General features: G+C 46.0%; 1 protein-coding gene across 2 annotated transcripts; it reads right to left on the bottom strand.

The window, feature by feature from the left end:
- Positions 1-1,020: 1,020 nt before the first annotated feature.
- On the bottom strand, positions 1,021-25,693 carry TMEM169 (transmembrane protein 169). Of its 2 annotated transcripts, XM_054043266.1 has the most exons (5): positions 25,393-25,693; positions 17,413-17,489; positions 14,772-14,925; positions 9,294-9,729; positions 1,021-5,859 (listed from the first exon to the last, which is right to left on the bottom strand). In XM_054043266.1, the coding sequence occupies exons 4-5, from the start codon at positions 9,595-9,597 to the stop codon at positions 5,237-5,239; spliced, it is 927 nt and encodes a 308-aa protein (XP_053899241.1). In that variant the 5' UTR covers positions 9,598-9,729; positions 14,772-14,925; positions 17,413-17,489; positions 25,393-25,693; the 3' UTR covers positions 1,021-5,236. The 2 variants fall into 2 exon arrangements, with proteins under 2 accessions (XP_053899241.1, XP_053899243.1); XM_054043268.1 differs by lacking the exon at positions 17,413-17,489.
- Positions 25,694-26,486: the final 793 nt, after the last annotated feature.

Genomic DNA, 26,486 nt, shown 5'->3' with positions numbered 1-26,486 from the left:
ATGGGAAATGGGGTTTGAAATCCACCTGACAGCTCTCCCTGGCGAAGACCACAGGCACCACCCTGGCACACAAAGCAATGATAATGCTGGTTTTATAGGCCAATGGAGGACTCCCCCATAGTGGGAAAATCTGCAGCAGGTGTAAGGCTCCCATATCAGGGAGGGAGGGATAGCTCAGTGGTTTGAGCATTGGCCTGCTAAACTCAGGGTTATGAGTTCAATCCTTGAAGGGGCCACTTCAGGATCTGGGGCAAAATCAGTACTTGGTCCTGCTAGCGAAAGCAGGGGGCTGGACTCAATGACCTTTCAAGGTCCCTTCCAGTTCTAGGAGATAGAATAGAATATCAGCTCCTACATACCCAACCCAGGCTTAGCGGCGTGTCTGTGGGAAAGGAGGCCTGGTTGGGGCATTTCTATGCCCAGACACTCCGTGGCATGGCCATTGACAGAAGGGCGTAAGTTGGAGCAACCATGAGGCTACTCCAATGTTGGTCAGTAACTGGACACAAGATGAGGGAGCATAAAGTCACTTTGCCCTTGCAGCTTAGATGTAGCCCAGGATCGGTGCCTTCTTATTGCCTCTCTCCTCAAGTAAAACCACTCAGGTTTAACCCGATGGCTCCTGCCACTTCCTCCAGCAAAGAGAACTAAGTCAAGAGTTGGTATCTCCAAAATGGAGGAATCACCCACTCCCACACAGTCTTTAGACACCACAAAGGAGCGGTAAAGGGCACACGCTTTCTTTGTGCTTTGCCATTCATCTTTGAGTCATTGAAACAATAGCTTTACACCACCTCCCTGCAGGCTACAGCATGAATGTGAAAGCTTCAGCACTGGAGAGAGGTGCACTTAGCTGGCTCTGAGCCCAGTGGATAACCAGCAAGGAAAATCAAATCAAAGAGTGATCATTTTTGTGTAATAAAAAGTAAACGCTGAGGGGAAGTCAGTGCCCGAAGACTGTCTTGGTTCCATACAGGAATGGATCAATGCAAAGAGACGTTAATAATTTCAGACACAACATTAATTTTGGACTCTAGACAGAGACAATTTATAATCGTTCATCAGCACGGAAAACAACAGCATTGTATGATTATTATTTTTTTTTTAAATACAAAGCCAAGCAAGAAGGTGAGCGTGTCACTCTCCCAAAGCCAGATGCATCTTTACTCTCCACCAGGCCAGCCAGGATGGGACGGGGAAAGCACAGTCAAAAATCAACAGAGACCGTTCCATTACATTAAAGCCTACATCCAAACAGGGGCAGCCGGAGACACATTCAGCCAGTGGGACTGATTCCTGGGGATCCCTGCAGTTTGGCAATGGCCCATAAGCAAAAATATTCATGAGCTTTTAAACAGCGAGGGGAGGAATGAAGCAAGCAATCACATCAGGTTCTTAAGCTTATAAATACTTTGCAGCATTAGGCAAGTAGGTGGGAGGAAAAAATAGTCTAGTGTTTTGGTTTTAGAAAGGTCCTAAAGCTACTACAAATAGCACCAGAAGTCTCCGAGGGTCCAAACCAGCTCCCAGTGAAGTCAGTGGTGGACCAGCCCACTGAGGACAACAGGACTAGGCACAGACCTGGTATTTGTATCCAAGTAGAAAACAGATTTCATATATAATCCATTAAAGGGGCGTCACAGCATGTCCAACAGCCTAACTGTAATGTATGTATGAGGAGGACAGTTCATCTGACCCTCTTTTGGGTTTACGTGGCAGTAAGAGGCACACATTTGATTTCGGCCGTTCCTCTCCAGCAGGTTGCTTGCAATCTTCACGGTGAATCCAAGAGCAGAGAACGGACACTGTACAAAGCTGTGTTGTGTCTAGTATTTACCATCCAAGCCCTCTGGGAGCTAAAGGGCCCTTTATGCTGTTGACTCAGCTCTGAGCATTCACTGTTTGACTTGACTGAACTGCTCTGCTCTTCCCTCTCCACCTGCAATGATGCCTGCCTGCCTTCCCACCCCCAGCCCCGACTGCGAACTATATGCAGCAGACCCAAAGTAAACAAAACAGTCTTCTGAATCAGCCTGGTGCATCTTGTGAGGATAGGAGGCTGGCAGTGTCCCATAAGGGAGAGTTCACATGACTAACCCTCTCCCAGCTTTGTACAACTTAAGCTCTTCCAGACTTCTGCGCACCGGCTGTTCCTGAGTGGGGTATTTCAGAATGGATCAGTGGCCCTGGGCCAATTGAAACAGACGGCCAAGGCTCAGCCACTTACCTCTCGCACTTCTTATTACTGACGTCAGAAGACAGGAAAAAGCGTCAGGTCAGGCCCCTAGGAGAACGACTCCAGGAGAATAGCTTTGGGGGAGGCATTACCTTTGCTTGAATTGGCCCCAATGCTGCATAGATTTGTGATTTTTTCTGAGAGCAAGGTATTGCCTATTGTCTCAAAGGTTTGTTTCCTACCAGAGAGGACCCTCTGTCTTTAAGAAACTGCTAATAAAAGTGAGACTGGGGTATCAGACAATTGCAAATGGACCATATCTGTTAGAGGAGACTAGGAGTCAGGACTCACGTGTTCCATTCATGGCTAGACCAGTGAGGTGCTGGGTGATCTCTAGCAAGTCGCTCACCTCCTACGTACCACAGTTCCCTACCTATAAAATAGGCATAGCACCCCCACCTGGCAGTGGCAATGCCAGGATTCACAGACGTTCTCACGGTGCTTTGAGATCCTTGGCAGAAGGGATAAAGCCAAAGAATAACAGATTGGGACAATTTGTGCATCAGTCCAGAGTTGGTTCAAATGTCTTTGGTCCAGAGTTTCTGCCTTCCCTACCATAACCACTCCTACTCTCTCCAAGTTAAGGAGCATTCGTTTCAGAGCTGAATATTCCACCGTGGTTTAAAAGACACTGGCACTACAAATTCAGAAATCTCCCAAATGTTTAGGGGCTTCCCAGGTGTTGGGCACAAAAGCGTGCCCAGCCGTTTAGATTTTTGTACAGAAAGTCCAAGGAGCCAACTGCATTCTCTTCATTTCCCATGACCCTGCAAGACACAATTCCAAGTCGGGATCCCACTCCTTGTCACAACAACTACAGACATAAGCAGGGGCTTGACCAATGCCCCGTTCCCCTCTAACTGGAAAAAGGGATCAGTGTCAGGTGGAGTAAAATTCTACTGAGATTCGTCTGATGTGAAAAGAGACAAGGAGATTCTCTTTAACATATGATGCTATTCACGGAAGCCAAGAGGCTCTGCTTGTGGCTGGCTTTAATCTCTTTGCTCCAGGGATTTTGTTCACTATCTCTTTGGCACACATTTGGTTTTGCGGTTTCGCCAGCCAAGGTGCTGTCGTTTGTTTACTTCTCCGGGCACCAGATTCGGAAGAGTGAAGCTGGAGCAAGCACAGATGTGGAAATACAGCTGTACCTAAAGCAGGCTGCTTTGCATCCTATCCGGCCTGTCGCCAGTGCCTAGCCGTGAGCTGCAGAAGAAAGAGGTCACGCATACACACACAGTTTTAAACAAGCCAAGTCCCCATGCTGGGAAGGTCAGTGTCCCAGCTAAACCCACTGTGTGAGAAACAAGCTTTCAGCAACCCCAAGACTAAAGCAGATAAGCCCTCTGGTAGGGGAGAAAAGTGCATACAGATACACCCATGAAGGCCACATTGTTTGAATAGATTGCACACTATGAATCACTTATCTCCATGCATGTGACTGGTGGGCCCTTCCAGGCTGGGAGTGATGCAAGGAAGGAAAAGATTGATCCGTTGCTCCCTTTAACGTCTGTACCCTGGGGATGCGGAAGTAGAGGGTTCAGGCTCCAGACCTTTCACTGGCACCAACTTTGCTGTTGAGCAGTGGTTTTCAACCTGTGGCCCACGGACCCCTGGGTGTCCGCAGACTATGCCTAAGATTTCCAAGGGGTCTGCACCTCCATTCAACATTTTTTAGGTCTGGAAGTGAAAAAAGGTTGAAAGCCACGGCTGTATAGGTATATGTGCGCAGGCTACTTATAAACTACAACTATCTTTTGGACACCTGTAATTCAACTACTACCCACCTTCCCAGTCCAAAACTGGACAGTCAAGATTGGCACAGAAGTTCCTTTCTGATTCCTGGCTTTAAATGTCTTAAAAATGTTCCTCTAGGAGGAGATGCAGAGGAAGAAAGGGGGGGAAGGGAACAGACTTAAAATGAAGGTTGAAGTCCATCACCGCTCAGTATAATTAACTGTATGGAGACATGGAGTCAAGAAATGGGGGTGGGATTTCCAGCCGGAGAGACTAATGCATTTTGCATTAACGCTAAATGATGCAGGCTCAGGATCTCCCATTCCCAAGGGGCAGATTCACTGCCCTATCAGGACAGCAAGATAGGCCATTCTGTTGCCTCATATCCATGTAGAAAGACTTTCCCCCTGCACACATCATCCGTGCCGCTCTAAATACATGTGCTACTGCTCCACACAAACACAAACTGCATTCACAAGTACAAACTCCTGGTTCTTGTTCAGTGGAGATGCTTCTTTCTTATGCTGCTATATAATTAGGATTAAGAAAGGAGGAACCTTTTGGCACAACCTGAGTTTTTGCTTGCACACCAAACCAGATATTCAGTATCGAGGTTCCCTTTCAAGCCATTATACATTCTTCACTGCAGCAGCCAGACTACCTGCAAGGTTTGTTGCACTGGTGTGAACTAGTGAAACACCTTTCCCAACATACCCGTTTCTAAGACAACTTTAGTAACACCATGCACTTTGCAATCTAGCCTCTAGCACCACATGAGCACAGATCTCCTGATTTCAGCAGGTGTTGGGTACAGGGACTGTCCAGAGAACAGACTTCTTTAGCTAGGTCTATATTCACTATATGGTCCATCCTTTCCACGCTAAAACTAGAACTGCCTTTTGCAGAAGTGTGGGGCTTTTGCCGCTCATCCCAACATACCTATACAGCTTCCATCCTTCACCCCACACACCTGGATCTTCTCACAATTACACACAGTTGTGATTTGCTAAAACCAAATATTAAACAGATCAGCTAAGCTGCCCTATGAAATAACCATGCATGTTCACCTGATAACAAATGCCAGACTCCCATCCGGCATTTTGGTGCTCTGTGCACATTTAATCTCCTCTCCTCCCCCCCAACTCCCAAATTTTCATTCTCTACATGTGTGCTCAAAGATAAAAAAGTCAGTGTAGTTCTTTGTCTGGTGCACCATTCATAATACACGTGATCAAGAAAGTCAGAGTCAGGCAGGACAAAGCCTCAGACTGTTGAAGTCTCAACGCCTTGTGCAGAGCTTTTGCCAGACAGACTACCTGAGATATTGTCAGAATCTAGCAGCTCAACAATGCTGTATGGGGAACAGTCTTCTAGGCCCAGCTTGCTACACAACCAGCCACAGAATCCCTTCTCCATATCTCTCACAGCGTGCCACCAGCCACCGAAGGACCACGCAATTTGGGTAACCGCTGTATATAAGCCTAGGAAGAAAGACATGACCATGATTATGACAGGATAGAAGATAATGAGTAAGGGGCAGAAGGTGATCTTGTGCCAGAAGGTCCTCTCTTCATTGTACACCAAGAAGATGTTGTACCAAGTGATGGTTCCGTAGTAAAAGGAAACCACAAAGGACACTACAAAGATGACAGGAAGGCAGATGATGCTCCAGAGCAGGATATGGGGGCCCCTGTCCAATCCAACGTCGCAAGTCTTCTTCCCTTCTGGTGTCTCATCTTTTGGAGGCTCCTTTGACTTAGCCAGCTCCTGTAGTTCTTTGTCTGTTAGCGTAACATGGATGTCCACCATCTGGCCCTTCTTCTTCCCCCTGGTGATAGTTCCAGTTAAAGTAACATATCGGCTGTCTAAGGGCATGCTCCAGCCACCTTCAAATGAGAGATAAATTTCATCACCATTAACAGAACTATTTTTTTGAAGCACGTTTCATGAAAATTCCCAAAGACATTAGACAATACAGTTAAGAGTTCAAATAATGGTAAATTATAATAATAAAAAGGCAGGGCAAGGGACACTAAGAGATGCAGGCAGGAGATCACACAGGAAAATGGAAGAAAATGTGGAGCTATCCAGGGACGCAGGTTGAGATGGCAGGAGTGGAGAAGGCGCTGTATTGGCGAGGCTGTGTAAAAGGAAAAACTGGAGGCAGCTGCTAAAGGAAGAGAGGGGAGATGGTAGAGGAAAGAGACAATGGGCCAGATTCAGAGGGGACTCTAAAATGGTGCAACGTACTCTCTCTTCTGGTCCCCTCAACATGTGTGCTACACCAACTACCATATACTCAGTGGGCCAAATTCAGAGGTGGGGGGAGGGAAAGTCTAAGCTGGTATAATTTGCATGACAAGGGATACAGTGTAGCAAGAAAAGGAACTAACTAAAGGGTATAAGACGAAGTTAAAGCAGCCCCCATTCTTCCGCCTTCTAAGTTACACCAACTCAGAGCCCCTTACAGCATGGGTGGGTAAACATTTTGGCCCAAAGGCCACATCTTGGAATTGAAATTGTATGGCAGGCCATGAATGCTCACAAAATTGGAGTGGGGGTGAGGGCTCCAGGGTGGGGCTAGAAATGAGTAGTTCAGAGTGTGGGAGGGGGCTCCGGGCTGGGGCAGGGGTGCAGGCTCCAGCTGGGGGTGCGGGATCTGGGGTGGGGCTGGGGATGAGATGTTTGGGGTGCAGGAGGGTGCTCTGGGCTGGGATTGAGGGGTTTGGAAGGCAGGAGGGGAATCAGGGCTGGGGCAGGTGGTTGGGGCATGGAGAGAGGCTCAGGGGTGCAGGCTCCGAATGGTGCTTACCTCAAGCGGCTCCCGGAAGCAGCATGGTCCCTTCTCCGGCTCCTACATGGAGGCGCGGTCAGATGGCTCTGTACGCTGTCCCATCCACAGGCACCGCCCCTGCAGTTCCCATTGGAGTGCCAGAGGGGGCCATTGGAGCACATAGGAGCCGAAGCGGGGCAATGCTGCAGCTTCCGGGAGCCACATGGTGCGGCCCCCGAACCTGCAGCCCAGCTGGCACGCCGGAGCAGGGCAATCCCCAGATTGTGCTGCCCAGCGGGAGCTCACAGGCCGGATCTGTCCTGCGGGCCGTAGTTTGCCCACCCCTGCCTTACACAGTGGTTACAGGGGTCCCAGTTATACGCCCTTACACATCAACTCTGAATTTGGCCCTAGGTCCGTTACTTAGGCTGCAGCAAGTCCACAGAGAGTTTTTAAAACAAGTCTGGCGAATCCGACATAGCCCACGAAGCGAACGGGAAACCAGTGGCGAAGAATAGGGGTGGTGGTTACATTCTCTGGACCTATGAAAAGGCAGGTGGGAGCAATCTGTCCTTGCTGGAGAGCTGGGATTGTAGAGGCCACAGAGAAGGGAGTCCCGGTTAAAAATATTTATTTCATTGCTCTGTAAGGCCCCTATTGCAAATGCTTCCTTCCAAGGGCCATAAAAATATGAGAGACATTTTAAAAGAACTAAAGGGAAACTCAATCAGCCCAAATATGGCCCAATATCAAACAACGTGGCACACAGACAGACCCAGGCAAACCAGTCACCACCACAACGGATCCAGTCCACACTGGTGAAAGGCAGGGGAAGAAAGGGGCAGGAAGTTGTACAGAAATAACAAAAAACAAAGGAAGGGGTCAAATATGGGCAAGAAAGAGACAACAGAAGTCCCTGGGACCTGCAGCATAATCTAAAGGCAGCCAACATGGGTGTCTGGCAGACCGTTTCTGAGATGGAGTTCCACAGTGAGGGACAGAAAAAGTCCCATCCCCAGGCCAGTCCTGGAAGAATACAGGGGTCATGAGCTGGCTTGACCAGCCCAAACAGAGCTACTGCCTGAGTGGGACACTGGGCAGAGGAGGAGTGGTTGGCTCAAGTCAGAGGAAGGCATGGGCAGAGGTGGGAATAGACGAGTTTGCAAGCCTAAAACAGGATATGGATATTCCCTGGGGAAAGTAGCAATTCAGTTAGGACATCAATGAAGGGACGATGGGACATACTTTAAAAACAGGAGCGTCCACTGTCTGCAACCCTTTTGAGGCTTGAAAACACAGCAGGACAGTAGGTTGGAGATGCAGCGATCTAACTGGGCTGTGAATACAAGTAGTGCATTCCGCACAGGGAAAGGGATGGAATATACATGAACAGCAATTTTCCTTATTTACTAACCCCTGTCCCCCAACACCCCCCCCACACACACACACCACTCTTCTCCCGTATCAGCTATGAGTCCGAATAGATGAGTAGGGCTGGAAGACCTGGTGAGGACTCGCCCCCGTGCAGAGATCTCCAGCCACCCTTCTGGGCGAAAGCAGCTCTGAAAGTGTTCACTGGTGACCGTGACAAGGAGTCCCTTTCCAAAGAGGAAGCTATGCTGAGACTGTACCAACAGGAGGCTGCAGCCAGTGCCCTCCCCCTATGGCACGATCCCAGAAAGAGCCTCTAGAATTGATCAACCTGGAGCCCAATTTCCCATCCATTTGCTTTACATGCAGTTCTTTCTAAGTAGGGAAGAGAGTCTGATCCCAAAGTCAATGGGAGCAGAGGGTGCTCAACATCTCTCTGGATCAGGCCCTAAATTAGCAGCTACATAAAAAAAAAAAAGATTTAAAAAGAGGGGGACCAATGGGGAGCATATTCAAACAAATAAGTGGCTAAGAAAACAGACCAAAAAATAACCCCTGGTCCCTTTTATCTGGGATTTCAAAGCACTTTCAAACATTCATGTCTGAAGCTTCACAAACCCCCTCTCCGCTATTACGAGACAGGGAAAACTGAGGAATAGCAGTTGAAGTGTCTTGCCCAAGGTCACATCAAAAGTCAGTAGCGGAGCTGGAAAGACGGTCCAGGATTCTCCTCCTGTGCTCCCCCACCATCCTGCCTCCATAAAAAAAAACCCCTCGCTTTGTAAATTGAAAATGCTGAATTTTCCAAAAAAGCAACGGTACGGAAGCCCAAAAAAGAACTCGCAGCATCTACCCTAATGAAGGCTACATCTGAAAAAGGGCTTGCGCCCTCAAGTCCCAAGGATGCCCTGCGGGGGTTCAGAGCATTCATCCACAAGAGAGGAGGATACACTTCCAGAAGTTTTATCCTTCCCCATATCTTAAAAAAAAAAAAAAAAAAAAGAGAGAGAGAGAGAGAGAGAGAGAGAGAGAGACACACACACACACACACACACACACACACACACAGGCAAGAGTCCGTGCCCCTGTTTACACATGGATCAATATATTTTACTGATCAGTGGCTCAACGGCTAATGGAATCTGGATGCCCGTTGCAGCTTCTGGGGATACGTACCATCTGCCACGGAATTTCCCAAGAACTTGGAGCCTTCTTCTGAACTTCTCTCCCTTCCTTCCTCCTCCGCCTGCTCCTCCTCCACCTTATTTTCATTCTCCGACCGATAAACTATAATAGACTCTGGACGGGACTCTTTCTTTTTCTTTTTCCTTCTGTCCATAGTGGCTTCTCCATCAAAGGTCACTGCCGTAGCCACAGCTCTCCGCAGGGAGCCTCGGTGCGGGCTGCGTGGTCCAGCCTTGTTCTCCCTCTGCACTGCTTCCTCCATCCCGCTGCTGTTCTGAAGCGTCTCATCGGGCATCTCTGAGGAGGTGTTTAAAATCTATCAGCTCCTGCACTTCTGAGCCATCCATCAGGCAGTGAGTAGCAGGGATGCTCTGGCTTGCGAAAGCATCCTAGTCAGAGCATCCAACAGACATCCTCCATTTCCAACCTAAAAGGAGAGCGAGAAGGAGGACAAATAAATAATCAATAGAGCGTCACATTTAACTCTATGTAGAAGAGCAAGTTCCTGCGGATTTTTAAAGAGGCACTTCCAGCTAACTTACCACATTAAGCAAAACTGGTTTAAGCGCGATTTAAACTGACTTACGTGAATCTACATTTATTGATTTTAAAATGGATTTAGTTACACCAACACAAGTTTTCTAATATGGACCAGGCTTAAATGTATGTTCCACATGTAAACAAAAGCCACCAGGATGGAGGTGGGTGTTTAATAGGAATGGACTAAATAAGCATGATTTGTTGGGAGATTTTAACATTCCTCTGCAATGCCAGCAAAACCAAACAACAGCATTGGCAGTAGAACAAAAAGGTGAAACTGGCAATAAACATACACGAAACTGACTAATTTAGGATCTTGACTGGATAATTGCAGCAGTGAAACTATGGTGCAAATTTCCTTAATCTAGACAAACCGTAGATTTATTATGCAAGATGCGGTTAATGCAAATAGTAATTGAATCATGTGATACACGGTGAAAAGTCAACCTGATTTTAAAAAAACCCTGCAATTTAATAATCTGCATTTCTATTAGTAATAAACCGCAAGGATTCTTTTTAAATGGGAGTTTTTTGTGTGTGTGTGGGTGGGGGGGGGGATCAAGACGACACCATGAAAAATAAAAAATTACGATGAAGTATTTTGGTTGTGTAGAAATTTTTTTAGTACCAATCCACATCAAAAACTCAGGGCCTATTAATCAAGTTACTGTACTATTAATATTAAAAAATGCCATTCACTTTGATGGGAGTTTTGCCTGAGTAAAGGACACGGGAATAGGCCCTCAACATGCAAGCAGTGTAAACTGCATCCTGGTGGATAAAAACATAAGAACGGCCGTACTGGGTCAGACCAAAGGTCCATCCAGCCCAGTATCCTGTCTACCGACAGTGGCCAATGCCAGGTGTCCCAGAGGGAGTGAACCTAACAGGTAATGATCAAGTGATCTCTCTCCTGCCATCCATCTCCACCCTCTGACAAACAGAGGCTAGGGACACCATTCCTTACCCATCGTGGCTAATAGCCATTAATGGAATTAACCTCCATGATTTTATCTAGTTCTCTTTTAAACCCTGTTATAGTCCTAACCTTCACAACCTCCTCAGGCAAGGTGTTCCACAGGTTGACTGTGCGCTGTGTGAAGAACTTCCTTTTATTGGTTTTAAACCTGCTGCCCATTAATTTCATTTGGTGGCCCCTAGTTCTTATATTATGGGAACAAGTAAATAACTTTTCCTTATTCACTTTCTCCACACCACTCATGATTTTATATACCTCTATCATATCCCCCCTTAGTCTCCTCTTTTCCAAGCTGAAGAGTCCTAGCCTCTTTAATCTCTCCTCATATGGGACCCATTCCAAACCCCTAATCATTTTAGTTGCCCTTCTCTGAACCTTTTCTAATGCCAGTATATCTTTTTTGAGATGCGGAGACCACATCTGTATGCAATATTCAAGATGTGGGTGTACCATAGATTTATATAAGGGCAATAAGATATTCTCAGTCTTATTCTCTATCCCTTTTTTAATGATTCCTAACATCCTGTTTGCCTTTTTGACTGCCGCTGCACACTGCATGGACGTCTTCAGAGAACTATCCACGATGACTCCAAGATCTCTTTCCTGATTAGTTGTAGCTAAATTAGCCCCCATCATATTGTATGTATAGTTGGGGTTACTTTTTCCAATGTGCATTACTTTACATTTATCCACATTAAATTTCATTTGCCATTATGTTGCCCAATCACTTAGTTTTGTGAGAGCTTTTTGAAGTTCTTCAGTCTGCTTTGGTCTTAACTAACTTGAGCAGTTTAGTAAGCTCATGCGGTGCCTCATGGTCTCAGACACCATCTGATGGTCCAGGGACATCTACATCGACACATCATCGGCCACCGACAGTACCAGGAGGCGTGAGCTGGAGTGACATCGTTCTTCGACTACGAGAAAGGGACCAAGAGACTTTCTCCATTGGATCATATGAACTGGAATCATAAAATCCCTGAACATTAAATCTCAACGAATGAGGGTCAATCAATCCTCCTCCTCATATCCACACTCATTATACTGCACACCCAAACATAGCCATTATATGAACATCATACCCTCATATCTCAATGTCTGTACTTTGACCCATCAACCTTTTACCCTCTACAGGACCCATGCAATTCTCAGACTAGACCGAATCTAGGAAATGAAGAGACTGATTGTGAGATAGCACTGGCATAGATACTTTGGCGGAGATCTAAATATAGCAATGCAGATCTAGGTTGAACATTTAAATGATTAGAAGACTCTTCATGACTGAGAATTAAAATCCCGCCTAATGGATGAAGAGTCCTTCAACAGGAATTTAAAGACATCATCATAATTTACAGCCCATTAAATGTGGAGAAATTGTTTTATTTAAACAAATGCTGGGAAAAAGTTGAACATTTTTAGACTCAATTATATGGTCTAAAACACCCCTCCCACAAATACAAGGCACATGTTTTGGGGATTTGGGTTGGGGAGAGGGGGTTGGGTTATTTTAAAATTTGTAATATATGATCTAAAGTTTTATTTATGCTTCTCTCTCATTCACCTAGAATATCAGGGTTGGAAGGGACCTCAGGAGGTAATCTAGTGCAAACCCCTGCTCAAAGCAGGACCAATCCCCAGACAGATCTTTACCCCAGTTCCCTAAATGGCCCCCCTCAAGGATTGAGCTCACAATGCTGGGTTTAGCAGGCCAATTCTCAAACCACTGAGCTATCCTACATGCATATGCACATGGACATGCACACACAGAGCTTTATAGTAAAACTTTACTTGTATTAACTGAATACCTGAGGAAAGACTGTGTTAAGCTGCCTCTGAGTGGCTTGAAACGTTGAAAATCAAAAGATTAATGAAGTTTTACATATAGAAAATAAACTTTCATTAGCCACCAGGAAGTATGTAAAGAGACATTCCAATAATTAGGCTCAGCAGGGCACTTAAAGATGCGTCACGTTAGGCACCCAAAAATCATCAGGGCTTTTGCAAATCTTGGCACAAGTCTCCAGCCGTTACAGCTGCAAACAGAACCTTCAAATTGTCAGTGGAGTGAAACCAATGCAATGTTCTATGCCTGAGTCTACAGACAGCCTGAAATGGGAGCTCCAAGAGATGTTGAAATACCCTATGTCATCTCAAGGAGGTGTTGACTCTTACACCTTAGTACTATAGTTAACAATGTTAATTTAAATCATTTCACTCCTTATTAAAGCAGGCAAGAAAGAATAGGGACAATATTTTGAAGAAGTGCTCAGTCTTTTCTGAGTGGTACCCCAATCTAACATCCCAATCTAGTGTGGTGTCTTGTGGGTGAAGTTTGCTTTTAGGTAGTTTGGGATAATAGCACCACCCAATCCTAAATAGAGGCAAAGAAAAAACATATAGCAATTCTCCTGCCCACTTCTGCGCCCTGTGAAAGTGCCTGTGGAGGGTTCAAAACAAACAAACAAACAGGGGAGGGGGGGGGAGAGTTTAAAAATACAAAGCATCTAGAAAAAAAGAGTGATTCCTTCCTGGGGACATTACTGCTTCTCTGCATTGTGGAATGTCTCATTTACATACTATAGTAGTGTGCTTGGGAAGTTAGTTAAGTAGGTGTTAACACTTCATACCCTAATCAATATAAAAGAACAAAGCACTATCCAAGAATAAAGAAATACTCTTCCCCTCCAGCTCAAACCACCCACTGATTTCAAAGAGACAGCTGTAGTCCACGAAAGCTTATGCTCTAATAAATTTGTTAGTCTCTAAGGTGCCACAAGTACTCCTGTTCTTCTTTTTGCGGATACAGACTAACACGGCTGCTACTCTGAGCTCTTGACATACTAACTTTGGCAGCTGTCCATGTCCACAGGAACTTGTTTACATTTTGAGACGCTGAGGGGACAAATGGTTTGGGAGTAAATTCACGCAAGTGATGCTATTCTTCAGAGACTTGCCTGGGACACATAAATACACTCTTCTAAGGTTCTCCTGCAAAGTCCAGTCATAATACTTAAAGCTTACATCATGCTCTGCACCTGAAAGACACTGCACATAGAGCAGCTGATTAACCCTAATGCCCATCTGGGATGGGGAAAACTGCAGAACAGTGGCCTGGCGCCACTCAGACACCACAATGATGGGCAACCCCCCAAAAAACTGGACAGACAGAAAGAAACTGAGCTGGGATTAGAATCTGGGAGTTCCAGGTTCTCAGCCTGAGTTCAGCCCACACTGCCTCAAAGAGGAGACAGAAAGTCTCCTAACCCTTGAACAGCAACCCACACAAAACTTGCCAGTAAAAGTTAAAAACAGCCCTAAAACCACAGACCGGTTTTTTGGGGGGGAAGGGTTGGTTTGTTTCTTAAGTTTATTCAGCTGTGACCTAGGTTAAGCGCACACAAAAATTGAAGGCAAAAACCAATGCAGCGCCCTCAGCTGTTACGATGAAAAAAGATGTGGGGTCATGGTGGATAACCGGCTGAACCTGAGCTCCCAGTGTGACCCTGTGACCGAAAGGGCTCATGTTGTCCTTGAATGTATCAACGAGGGAATGTGGAGTAGGGAGGTTATTCTACTTCTGTTTTTGGCACTGGTGTGACTGCTGCTGGGATACTGTATCCGGTTCTGGCATCTGCACTTCAAGAAGGATGCTGATATATTAGAGAGGGTGAGCCACAATAAAGATTCAAGGATTGGAAAACATGTATTATAGTGATAGATTGGGCTCCTGAAGTCTATTTAGCTTATCAAAGGGAAGATTAAAGGTGATTTAATCGTGGTCTGTAAGTCCCTACATGGGGAACAGAAATTTGATAAGAGAGAGCTCGGCAATCTACTAGACAAAAGTTATGATAAGATCCAGTTGTGGAAGTTGGAGCTAGACAAATTCTAACTAGAAATAAGATACAAGTTTTTAACAGTGAGGGTAATTAACTACTGGAAAAGCTTACCAAAGGCTGTGCTACATTCTCCATCTCAGGAAAATTTTATATCAAGATTGGAAGTTCTTCTAAGAGATCTGCTCTAGTTCCAACAGGAATTAGTTCAGGAAGTCCTGTGTTATACAGGAGGTCAGTCTAGATGATCACGGGCGTCCGTTCTGACCTAAAAAAAAAAAAAAAAAAGAATCTATGATCACCCCACACCATAAACAAATCAGCTGTCTCCCCACCACTCATCTGGCCGGTGTTTTGCCTGCCGTCATGCTCAGCCTGCCTGGGAAGCAATGGCACCCTCTCTCACATCAATAAAAGCAACACTTTAGGAACAGGGTGCCCAGAGTACAGTCCACCCTCTGGTTCAGCTGTCAACTCAGAGATGTTGGGGCAGTTATGGTGCCCGGGTGAATCCAACGGATTGGAGCCCACGCTTGCTACTGCTCTCTGGGAATGCCTTGGGATTTTGTACTCAGCACTAGTGAACTCGAACAACGAGCAGTTTCTATCCATTCAAAAAAAGGATCCGTAAGACAGACACAAGGAGATAGCACAGTAACGTGCATCTCATTCTTTTTAAAGGCTACGCAGTGGGTGCAGCCCTCACACTTCTGCAAAGGTGGCACTTGGTGCTGGCGAGCTTTGGCAGCCCTGCTTCAAGAGGCAATTTCCTGCACTGACCCCTGTCAATCACCCCAGTGAGAACTCCACCCCGCAGAAGTCTCAAAGTATAGGTGGAACATGATAATTTCCATACACGTTTCAGTGTAGACTGCATTCCACATAGGAGCACAAGAGCAGGCATTAATCTAATCATCCACAACAGGTGGTAAGGAAGAGGACAATGGTCAGGGCTTCACAGCTAGCATGCAGCAGTTTATTAGCTAAGCAATTTGTTATTAATCTCTGTGTGAACACAGATGGAAGAACCCCGGGAGGGCTCCACAGTAGCAAGCTCTGCTGATCAGGGCTGTCATGACAGCATTAGACTCTGTCACACAAGAGTCTCAAGGTTTGCTCCTGCACCATTTTAAAATCAATGGAAAGACTTGATCCTACTTCCATTAAAATACAAGATATTATTCTGCTCACGAAAACAGAGTCTGAGAAAAAGCCTCTCAGAAAGCTAAGAAAATCCTTTAATCCCGAGTACATTAAAAACAGGGTTCTGTTCTGGCCATAGCCTTTTGGGGATTGTTCATAACAGAGCTGAGGTGAGACGACAGTGTGAGCAGTGGGCACTAACTAGCATCAGTTTTGTACTTAGTTATGTTTATAGTCGCAGAAAACGTAAGACAGATAAATACATCCAGTATATTAAGTGCTTCCAGCACTCTTGGACTAACCCTTCTTACTTATTTGTAGCACGCCGAGGTCCCAAGCAGAATCAGGAACCTACCTTCCTAGATGCTGTATAAACATAGAGCAAGATAAGCTCTCTGCCCTGAATAATTTACAGTCTAATTTCAAATAAGATGCAACAAACGAACACGCAAAACAATAAGAAGGAAGACGGTAACAGTAATAAGTTCCGGTGTTTACATATGCCAGCTCTAGGTCTGTTTATTTATTGAAGGTATTTATCTGGCCCCTGTTTACCATAGTATCTGTATCATAATCTGTATCACCTAGTATCACAATTTTTACTGGATTCATCCTCACAACATCCCTATGTGGTAGGGAAGTGCTAGGATCACCATTTGACAGATGGGGAACTGAGGCACAGAGCGATTTAGGGCTTGTCTAAACGAATACTTAGTTCACAGCAAGCTGGGGTGTAAATATACCTTGCACTAGCCTGCCACACTCAAGTGTCTAAGTGGACCCTGCTGCCGCCGCCAGTGTTCCCATGCACCTAAGTACACACTTACCTGTTTGGAAGCACACTACATACTTGTACTTAAGAATTTTAAATACTATGTCCTTCGTGCTTGTATTAAGTACACTTTAAAAGGTATTTAAAATACAAGCAACTTTTTTTCTTCTGCAAGTGCTTTTTCAAAATAGGTTTCTGAAACAATCACATCCCTCGCAACTGTTCCACATTCGAGTTGGCGTGTGTGTGTGTGTGTGTGTAAATAAATGTATTTACATTTGTAAGATATTTTTTCATTGTCAATCCATTGTCCATGTACATGAATAACATTTCATTGTTACTCTTCTTCTTTCTCCTCCACTATGTGTTCCCATTATTTAGGTAGTTGTCCATACATTGACCAGACAATTGCAGGGAATACGGGAGTGGACAGTACTTGTGCTTCTGCTTGTACTTTTACTTATAAATACATAAGCACGATTTTCCCAGCACACCTGTACTTATAAGGACTTCTGCAATGCGTACTTGGCACTTATACTTAAGTCCTTTTCATCAGTACTTATGCAACACTGGCTGCTGCACACTAAAATGTCCCCTAGCGTGTCTTGACCTACTCCCCTTTCAAAGCAGGCTAGGATCATTTAGTGCACAGCAGCAGGGTCCACACAGACACGTAGTGCAGTGCCACAGGTGCTGGAGCTAGGGGAAAGGTTGCCAACTTTCTAATTGCACACAACTGAACACCCTTGCCCCACCCCCAATGTCAAGGCTGATTCCATACTCTGGCACTTTGAGTGCAGAAGGTGGGGGCCCACAAGGATTTTAAAAATTAATACTGACCACTCCAGGCTGGTATTAAACTTCCAAGGCTACAGCTTCTCTCTGACCTTGGATGGGTAGATCCTACCACCACACAACTGCAAAAAAAAAAAAAAAAAAAAACCACCTCTTTTGAGAACCCAGGAAGGAGCACTTGGGAATTCCTTCCTGTGGGGTACCCTCAAGCCCTTTCTTCCCCCTCTCCTCCCTTCCAGGGAAGAGCTGTGGAAAAAAGAAAAATCAGCTGTTGCCACCAGCTAATTAAACAACATACGCACAAACAACCCCAATCCTGTTCTTTAAAAATGTAAATTTTATTAAAAACAAAAAGAAAGAAAATACATCTGGAACTTAGGCTTTTTGCTAGGTCTGAAAAAAATAAACAATTACAAAAATTAAGGATCAAGATAGCTCTTTTGAGGTTCAGCTTAAAGGTTACAAGCAAAACAAAGGCATTTGGGGGTTAGCACAGAGGAGTCCACAACCAATAAGAAAAAAGAGAGAAACCTAATTGCGTCTTCCTAGACATTCCCTGATCTACTTACATATTTGGGGACTTCAAATAAGTAGTCTCTAGGTATGGTCTGATGGTTTTTCATATCTGGCCTAAAGCTTCCTACAGCATAGTTTAGCCCCGTTCCTGCTCTGCGTCTCCTCTATCCGGAGAGCAACAACAACAAAGGGAAAGTCCCCCCCCACCCCAATTTTAAAAAGTTCTAGCCCTCCCATTGGCTCTTTTGGTCAGGTGCCCACTCCCTTCTTTTTACCTATGGGCTTTTTTTAACCCTTTAAAGGTAAAGCGGGGTTTCCGGCCAATGGGAACTGCGGAGCAGGTGTTGGAGCAGCACTTCCCTGATCGCCCCTGCGCCTCGGGGCTGGACATGCCAGCTGCTTCCTGGGAGCTGCGCAAAGCCAGGGCAGGCGGGGAGCCTGCCCTAGCCTTGCTGCGCCGCCGACCGGACTGTTAATGGCTGGAGCCACCAGGACCCATTTTCAACTGGATGTTCTGGTCGAAAACTGGACGCCTGCAACCCTAACTAGGGGTGCTTCTGCACCTCCTCGCTTGAAGTAGTTTCCAGTATATACAGGGTTTACAGTTTGGTTCAATGTCTCTCAGCACCCCCACTATAAAAATTGTTCCAGCACTCCTGCTGAGTGCCCAATAGGCAAGTGCAACATGGACTTACAGTCAAGTTTATGGTGAATTACACATTCATTTACACAAGCCATAAGTGACTTGTGGAAGGTCACATGGGAATTCTGTAGTGGAGCAGAGAATTGAACACAGGTCTTTAAAGTCACAGGCTAGTGTTCTAACCACTGGGCCATCCTTCCTCTCTGTGTATACCTTGATGGTTCCAAATCATTTAAACTTAATATTTTTTTCAAAACAAAGTGATAAGCAATCCCACTGACCCTCTGTCGGGCCATTGCTAATTGGCCACGCCCAGCAGGCATCACAGGAGAGGTTGATCTTGTAGCAGAATTTCAAAGAGCTTAGTGGTTTAACATATCAGTTCAAGGAGCAGAACAGAGGGGAAAATGCAGTAAGATAGCTGACAATCACAGAACACTTTACAGGTATTCTTTAATTGAGACACCCAACACCGCTGAGAGATACTTGTTATTAGCCCCACTTTGCAGATGACGACACTCAGGTGATTTGTTCAAGGCCACAGAGTGAATCAGTAAAGGTGCTAGGATTAGAGCGCAGGACTCCTGGCTCTCAGCCCTATACTCAGGCCACTAAACTGGGCCTCTTTTGTGCCTCCTTTTTGTGACAGACTTAACTCTTTGCTAGTAACATTCTACAGAATACATTCCAGCCAAAACGTTTTAAAAAGGAGTTTTCCAAAGTATCACTCAGTTGTTTCTGGATGACATTTTCAAAGGATTTGTCTAAGTCATTCCACTGAGGGTGCTTTACCGAATATCTGTTTTATGAATTAGTTCTTTTTTTCTCCAATATTCCATAATTTTCCCAAATGCACAGCAGCCTTATTGAACCCTGGCAGACACTGTATAAGAAAAGCTGTTTTTTAAAAAAGCCGAACAAAATGCCTTGTTAAATTCCCTTGCATAAAACTTTCCCTTATGGAGAATCCCAGAACACCGCTTATTTACCTCTGTTTAGGACATCGATAGTATGTACTGGAGTGTATTCCAACCCCAGCCTCAAGGTTGTTTTGTCCAGATTTGGTAGGAGAGGAGAAAGAAACATTTTCAGACAAAGAATGCAAAGCTTCCAAGTATATCCACAGGAATGAGACTGGTTTTCTACCATGTATTATCTTGTGCCAGAAGTTTCAATGAGTGACACATGTACATGAGCTTTTGAAGAGACCTGAGGTTTTGATATTAGAGTAACTTCTCGGGGGAAAAATACTTTGAGATTTTCAAAGCAATCTAAGAGATTTAGACTCACATCTCACAGTACAATGTTTAGCACAATAGGGTTCTGGTCTATGACTAGAGCTCCTAGAGGCTATGGTAATACAAATAATTTTAATAGAAGATGTGCTAGATGGCTTGAAAATCTCAACCTAATACCTGGGCTTACATTTCTTCTGGAAACGAAGTGAAGACACGTTTTCCTCTCCTCGCCCCAATTCCACCCATTCCCCTACACCCACACACTTCCCCATTTTCCTCCTTCAGTCAGTGGGCTCAGAGTCCTGCATGTTTAACCCAGCAGACACTGACTGCTCATTTGAAAGGATTTCATTTGCCAGCCCAATGGCAATGCTATTTGCTGGATTATATGGAAGCAGAATTTGGAAACAGCTGTTTTTTCCCCCAGCCACCCCACCTTTAAGGCTAAACCACCTCTAAATGGTGTACATGTGCACGCACATATACATAAGAGAAAGAACTGCTGATGGCTAGTTGTTGTACCCAGGGTTCGCTGACCCATAATGCAACATGGACTTTGATGATGGCTTCTGCTAACCCAACCAGAGGATGAGTCACAATCTGTAGCCACTTAGAAAACTTTGGAACGGGGGAAGGACTGGAATGTGGTTATTGGAATGAAGGGAGACTTACAAGTCCTTATCTTAACAAGGCAAGGTGTGGGAGAACCCATGTGGGGGAAAGGTACATGGAGGAAGAAGACGTTCCTTGTTCAATTATAAAGCAAAAGGTCACTGCTGTGTGGTCCATTGGAGACCGCTGTCTAAAACCAAATGTAGAAGTGGATTATTTGAAAAAGGCCAATACGCTCACTGACTTCAATTCAGAGTTCTGCCTGAGTAAACACTGAGTAGGAACATCAGGATTTGGCCCACAAAGAGTTACTGAACAGCCACATGGGGTAAACTGACAGAACTGGATGCGTCCACAGGGAATGATCCAGGACTGCTTACACGTCACACAATAAATATAATCTAGGATATTTAGAGAGAACCTCTAAAGGTAGGAACTGGATGGCTCAGGGGATCTGCAATAAGACACAGAGCATATCACTTCTAAGGGTACATCTTCACTGCAGTCAACTTGAGTGACTATCACCAGGTCGGCGTACCTGGGTTAAATTAGCCTGGGTAGAGAGGCCCTACTGCAAAAGCTTAAAATGTCCCACACCTGTGTGACTGCATCCATGCTGGTGCAGCACTCATCCACCTGAGGAGGTAGGCTAGGACTTCTGGGGGGCTATCCCCTGGCTCTTAGCGCTGCACTCAGTTCTCTGAATTCTTTCACAGTGTATTGTGACAGAACTTTGGCCCAGGAAGGATGGACCTGTGTGGAAGTGTTCTTAGCCTACCAGCTCACTAATGTAAACAACTTCCGGTCCTCCGCCTCTGTTGCAACGCATGAGGAGGTATGGAGTTTACTGTGAATGATGACCAGCTGTTGGCTTTAATGCAACCTTCATTTTGGCAACAGGAGGCAGATGCAAGGCACGAGACCTGGTGGAAGGCATCTTGGCAGCATGGTACGTTGCAAAGGAGATCACGCTGGTTCCTCCACTGCATCCTCCCTGGTCCATTCCCCTATCTCCTTCCCAAAGACCATTCAAATACTGTGGAAGTGGTGTAGAAATACAGCAGCCTAAATACAATGTGGGGTTTAAATGCCAAACTGGTGTACCCAAACTAGAAGGTGACTTCTGGTACAGAAGGAAGGTGTTTGTAGAGCGGAAGAAACTATGGCCCAGTGAGAACTGTGGGAAGGCACCGGAGGATTAGCAGCACTGCAAAGTGGATGTGTTACCAGCCTGGGTTAAAGCAGAACCCAGGCTCAAACCCATATCGCCTAACTGTACCAGCTAGCTGGGTTTAAAGCACCTCTAAACCCAGATGAGAGGTTTTTGTGTGTGAACGGTAGTCAGATTAGAGGCACCTGGGTGAGAGCCTGAGTTATCTCTGCTGTGAAGACATACTTTAATGCACTGGTTCAAACACGACACAGACTGGTAGTGACCCGAGTCATTACCTGTGGTGGCAACATGAACAGACATTGGTGGGTTTGGTCCAGGTCTTAGTGGGTAGATTTCTATCAGAAATGGCAGTCTCCTAAGGGAGAACAAGGAGTGGAGCTCTCCCCTACCCCACAGAACTGGTCCCTGCAGGGCACAGTTAAGGCAAATGCTCACAAAACACTGCTGTAAATTCTTAAAACATTTAAACTATGGCATTTCTAACATTAGATTAAGAACTATTGCAAATCTCAGTAAAAAGTAAGTAACTTTTCTTGATGGGAGAGTGAAGGCATTTGATATTTCTTCACTCTGATAAAACTAACATGTAAGCGGTGTGTAGATTTTACTTAATGGCTTGTGGCTTGGTAGTCAAGCAGACACTTTGGAAGCTTCAGAGTAACAGCCGTGTTAGTCTGTATCCGCAAAAAGAAGAACAGGAGTACTTGTGGCACCTTAGAGACTAACAAATTTATTAGAGCATAAGCTTTCGTGGACTACAGCCCATATAATATGTTCCATTCTATATGCATCCGAAGAAGTGGGCTGTAGTCCACGAAAGCTTATGCTCTAATAAATTTGTTAGTCTCTAAGGTGCCACAAGTACTCCTGTTCTTCTTTTTACTTTGGAAGCTGAAGACCGAGTTTGCAAACATAGATGAGTGTTCCTCCCTGGGATTAATTAAAGATCTGTCCGCTATAGTCTATTTAGGAGATGTACGGCAGCCACCGGCAATTAATGGGGCTCTATGTCGCCTCGAGATCATGGCAATGTGGCAGATAATTAAAGAATATCTTAGAGTGCCATCCATAGCAATCCATACTTTGCCTGAACTCAGCTCTTTAATACAGCGTTTTAGAACTTCAAAATGCTATAGAAATATTAATGAATCTGGAAGGCAGCATGGTCTGATGGGTACAGCATAGACTAGGAATCAGAAGTCTGGAGTTCTATTCCAAGCCTGTTTGTCTCTGACTTGCTGAATGACAATGGCATAGTTGCAAACACTGTACCTCAGTTTCCCTATATGTAAAGTGGGAATATATACACTTCTTCATATTATAGTTTATGATCTTCAGATGAAAGGTGCTATACTATAAGTGCTTTTATTATTAAAGGGTTAATTTTTACCATACCTACCAGGAAAAGAATTGTTATTCTTATTTTACAGATGGGGAAACTGAGGCACTGAGCTGTTAGCTGACTTACTTCTTTAATTAGTACATATGACTGAGAATTATTACTACTGGCTAGTACTACCTCTCCTACCAAGTAACCTCTTCCTGGGGAAAAATATGCAGAGATAATTGTTAATGATGTTTTCAATCTTTGTGCTCACATCTAATGGAATGACTAGAGAAACCAATCTGTGCACTTTATTCAACACACAGGATCTACCAGGCACACCAACGCTGGTTAAAAATGAAAATGATCTATGCTGGATTGGGAAAGATCTGTCCGTTTATTTTTTGTTGGGCAAAACTCAAAATAATGCTGAATGTTCCCTGCAGCAACTGAATGACTGATATTGGGCTTGTTGAGGGAACTATTTTAAAATGCCAGAGCTCTGCCTTTTCTTTAGCACAAAAGGGGCTGTGTTTGAGACATTTTAAAAGGATCAGATGATACCACTTTCAATAATAGTTAGATTTCATCACACCAATGGCTGTTTCTGAAGAGAGAATTTTCCATTCAGAGTACGGGGCTCAGGTATTACAAACTGATACCATCCTTGACGTGTATTAAAACACACAAAATTAGGGACTCATTCAAGAATAATGGAGAATCAATTCGAAATAATAGAAAACTGGAAGCTGCCTTTCTCTAGTTCTACGCAAAATAACAGAAAATATAGGAAGATAAATATAATTTAAAAAATCATTCCCTCTCGGGAAACATGTAACTTAAGGAGCTGCTATTTGCTTGGAGAAAGCTATAGATTGATAGGTGCATAACTCAGTTGGGATGTGTATGAATGATCCTGTAAGTGAGGAGTTATGAGATAAATTGAGATAAAATATTATCTTAGGCACACTTAACATGAATGCAAGCACTGATTTTTCTGGTGAGCAATTTATATCTTGTGATGAAGGCTTTGCAAACCTCTTAAGAACTGTTAAAAAGCACAAGGTCATTTAAGGATAAAGCTCTGAGAAATACAATTTCAGAGCAATGCATTTTATTTTCTGGTTAATAAGATTTCAAAAAAACAAACAAAAAAAACAAACAAACAAAAAAAAAAACACCCAGAGTTTTGCCAGGATTTCTCCTCTGAAAAACCTTCCCTTGGTTTAAGAGGGAATATACACGCATGTGAAAATAATCTCCTTTTGCTTTTTTAAAAAACGATTTTCTCTTCAACGGGAGTGGGCAGGAATCCACCAGCTTCAAAGGGGGAGAAATGGAGCTAAGAATAGATCAGACAGCAGAATAAGAGGGGGGGGGGTGCTGAGCGGGTTTTGTCCTAGTGCCTGAGAGAACTGCAGTCTCAGCTGCTGGGTGGGACCTATTTGTTGCCCTCTCAGAGCAAAAGAGAAAAGATATATCTATCCGATCAAGTCTCTTTATTCCACTCAATAAAGCAAGTGACTATCTCCAGCTCAATCAATAAAGCCCAACGTCTGAGTGACCTGGACAAGACCACAATTTTGGAAAAGGGAGAAAATGCAAATCCGTAGTCAATATCGCCTTTCCTCTTGCAAGTGTCACCGAACGCATGGCAATAAATCCCCTTTATTTCAGAGGCAGCAACAGACTTTTGCAGTTCTTTGCACAGCCCTGCCCGGTGCCCAGGAGAATGGGGCAGGGTTTGCTGAGCCCCATTTCATTTGTTTTGCTATATTCGAAGTGCGAGACCCTTTTATTTTTGGGGGGGACAGGTTAAAAACGCCCTTCTGTCTAAAGTTTGCGCACATGACAGTATGCCTGCAAGGAGAACCCCTTCGCAACCTACATACCGACATGGCATTCTCACACGCAATGGGGGGACTCTTCTCCGGCGTGCATGCCAGCAAGGTACCGTCACATGCACATGTGCCTGGGAGGTGAAATCCCTCTCTCCAAGGTGCAGAAGCCATTCGCACGTGGAAGGATGAACCCTTCTCCAACGTGCACGCATAGAAGGAACCCGTAGTCAATATGCAGACACGCGTCGGCAAGGTGACATGTCTCCAAAATGCACGCCTGGAGTCCTCCCACCCAGACCGGGGATGCTCTATAGACTTCAGCCAGCACAGACTTAAGTAATAAACCTCCTGTCTGTCAATTCAAGCGGATAAGACAATGCATTAGGAGCAAGGTGGAATGGGCGCCCTTGCTCCCACGCAGGGAAGATCGCCCACTGCAGCTTGTTGAAAAGTGTGTAGGTGTGGTGCCTCTCTCTCCCACCCCCCATTTAAAACCGCAGCACCACTTACAACGGGGCAGAACTCGGCGGCTTCACCTCCCCTACCTGGAAAGGTCAAAGGTACAACCGGGGGAGGGAGCGGGCACTAAATAGTCGGGCCAGTTACACCGAGTCAAATCCAGAAGAGAAAACCACCTTCGAGAGAGCAAAAATCACCTGACGTGAAAGCAAACTTACCTGCTGCCCCCCAACTGGGTCGGATGCTTCCGTCTCCAACTGTGTCTGCAATGGGGGTGAGTGGGGGTCTGTAATGGGGGGGTGCTCCTGTTCCCAGCTGGTCTGCAATGGGGGGGTGGAGATGCGCCTGCCCCCAGCTGATCTGCAATGGGGGGTGGGAGGGGAGGAGAGGCGCCTGCCCCCAGCCGGTCTGCAATGGGGGGTGGGAGGGGTGGAGAGGCGCCTGCCCCCAGCCGGTCTGCAATGGGGGGTGGGAGGGGAGGAGATGGTCCTGCCCCCAGCTGGTCTGCAATGGGGGGTGGGAGGGGAGGAGATGGTCCTGCCCCCAGCTGGTCTGCAATGGGGGGTGGAGATGCGCCTGCCCCCAGCCGGTCTGCAATGGGGGTGGGAGAGGTGAAGATGCGCCTGCCCCCAGCTGGTCTGCAATGGGGGGTGGGAGGGGAGGAGATGGTCCTGCCCCCAGCTGGTCTGCAGTGGGGGGGTGGGAGGGGAGGAGATGGTCCTGCCCCCAGCTGGTCTGCAATGGGGGGTGGGAGGGGAGGAGAGGCGCCTGCCCCCAGCCGGTCTGCAATGGGGGGTGGGAGGGGTGGAGAGGCGCCTGCCCCCAGCTGGTCTGCAGTGGGGGGGTGGGAGGGGAGGAGATGGTCCTGCCCCCAGCTGGTCTGCAATGGGGGGTGGGAGGGGAGGAGATGGTCCTGCCCCCAGCTGGTCTGCAGTGGGGGGGTGGGAGGGGAGGAGATGGTCCTGCCCCCAGCTGGTCTGCAATGGGGGGTGGGAGGGGAGGAGATGGTCCTGCCCCCAGCTGGTCTGCAATGGGGGGGTGGGAGGGGAGGAGATGGTCCTGCCCCCAGCTGGTCTGCAATGGGGGGTGGGAGGGGAGGAGATGGTCCTGCCCCCAGCTGGTCTGCAATGGGGGGTGGGAGGGGAGGAGATGGTCCTGCCCCCAGCTGGTCTGCAATGGGGGTGGGAGGGGTGGATGCTCCAGCCGGGTCCGTGCTGGGCTTGCCGGGGGGTGGCAGAGGGGCTGTCCCCAGCCAGGGCCTAGGTAGGGTTGGGACGGGGGGGTCGTGGGGGGGTCTGGCCGAGGAAGATGC

This window comes from Malaclemys terrapin, chromosome 11 (assembly GCF_027887155.1).
Source record: "Malaclemys terrapin pileata isolate rMalTer1 chromosome 11, rMalTer1.hap1, whole genome shotgun sequence".
Classification (NCBI taxonomy): Eukaryota; Metazoa; Chordata; order Testudines; family Emydidae; genus Malaclemys; species Malaclemys terrapin.
Note: the sequence above shows the minus strand (reverse complement) of the source record. Positions and strands in the feature narration are given on the sequence as shown.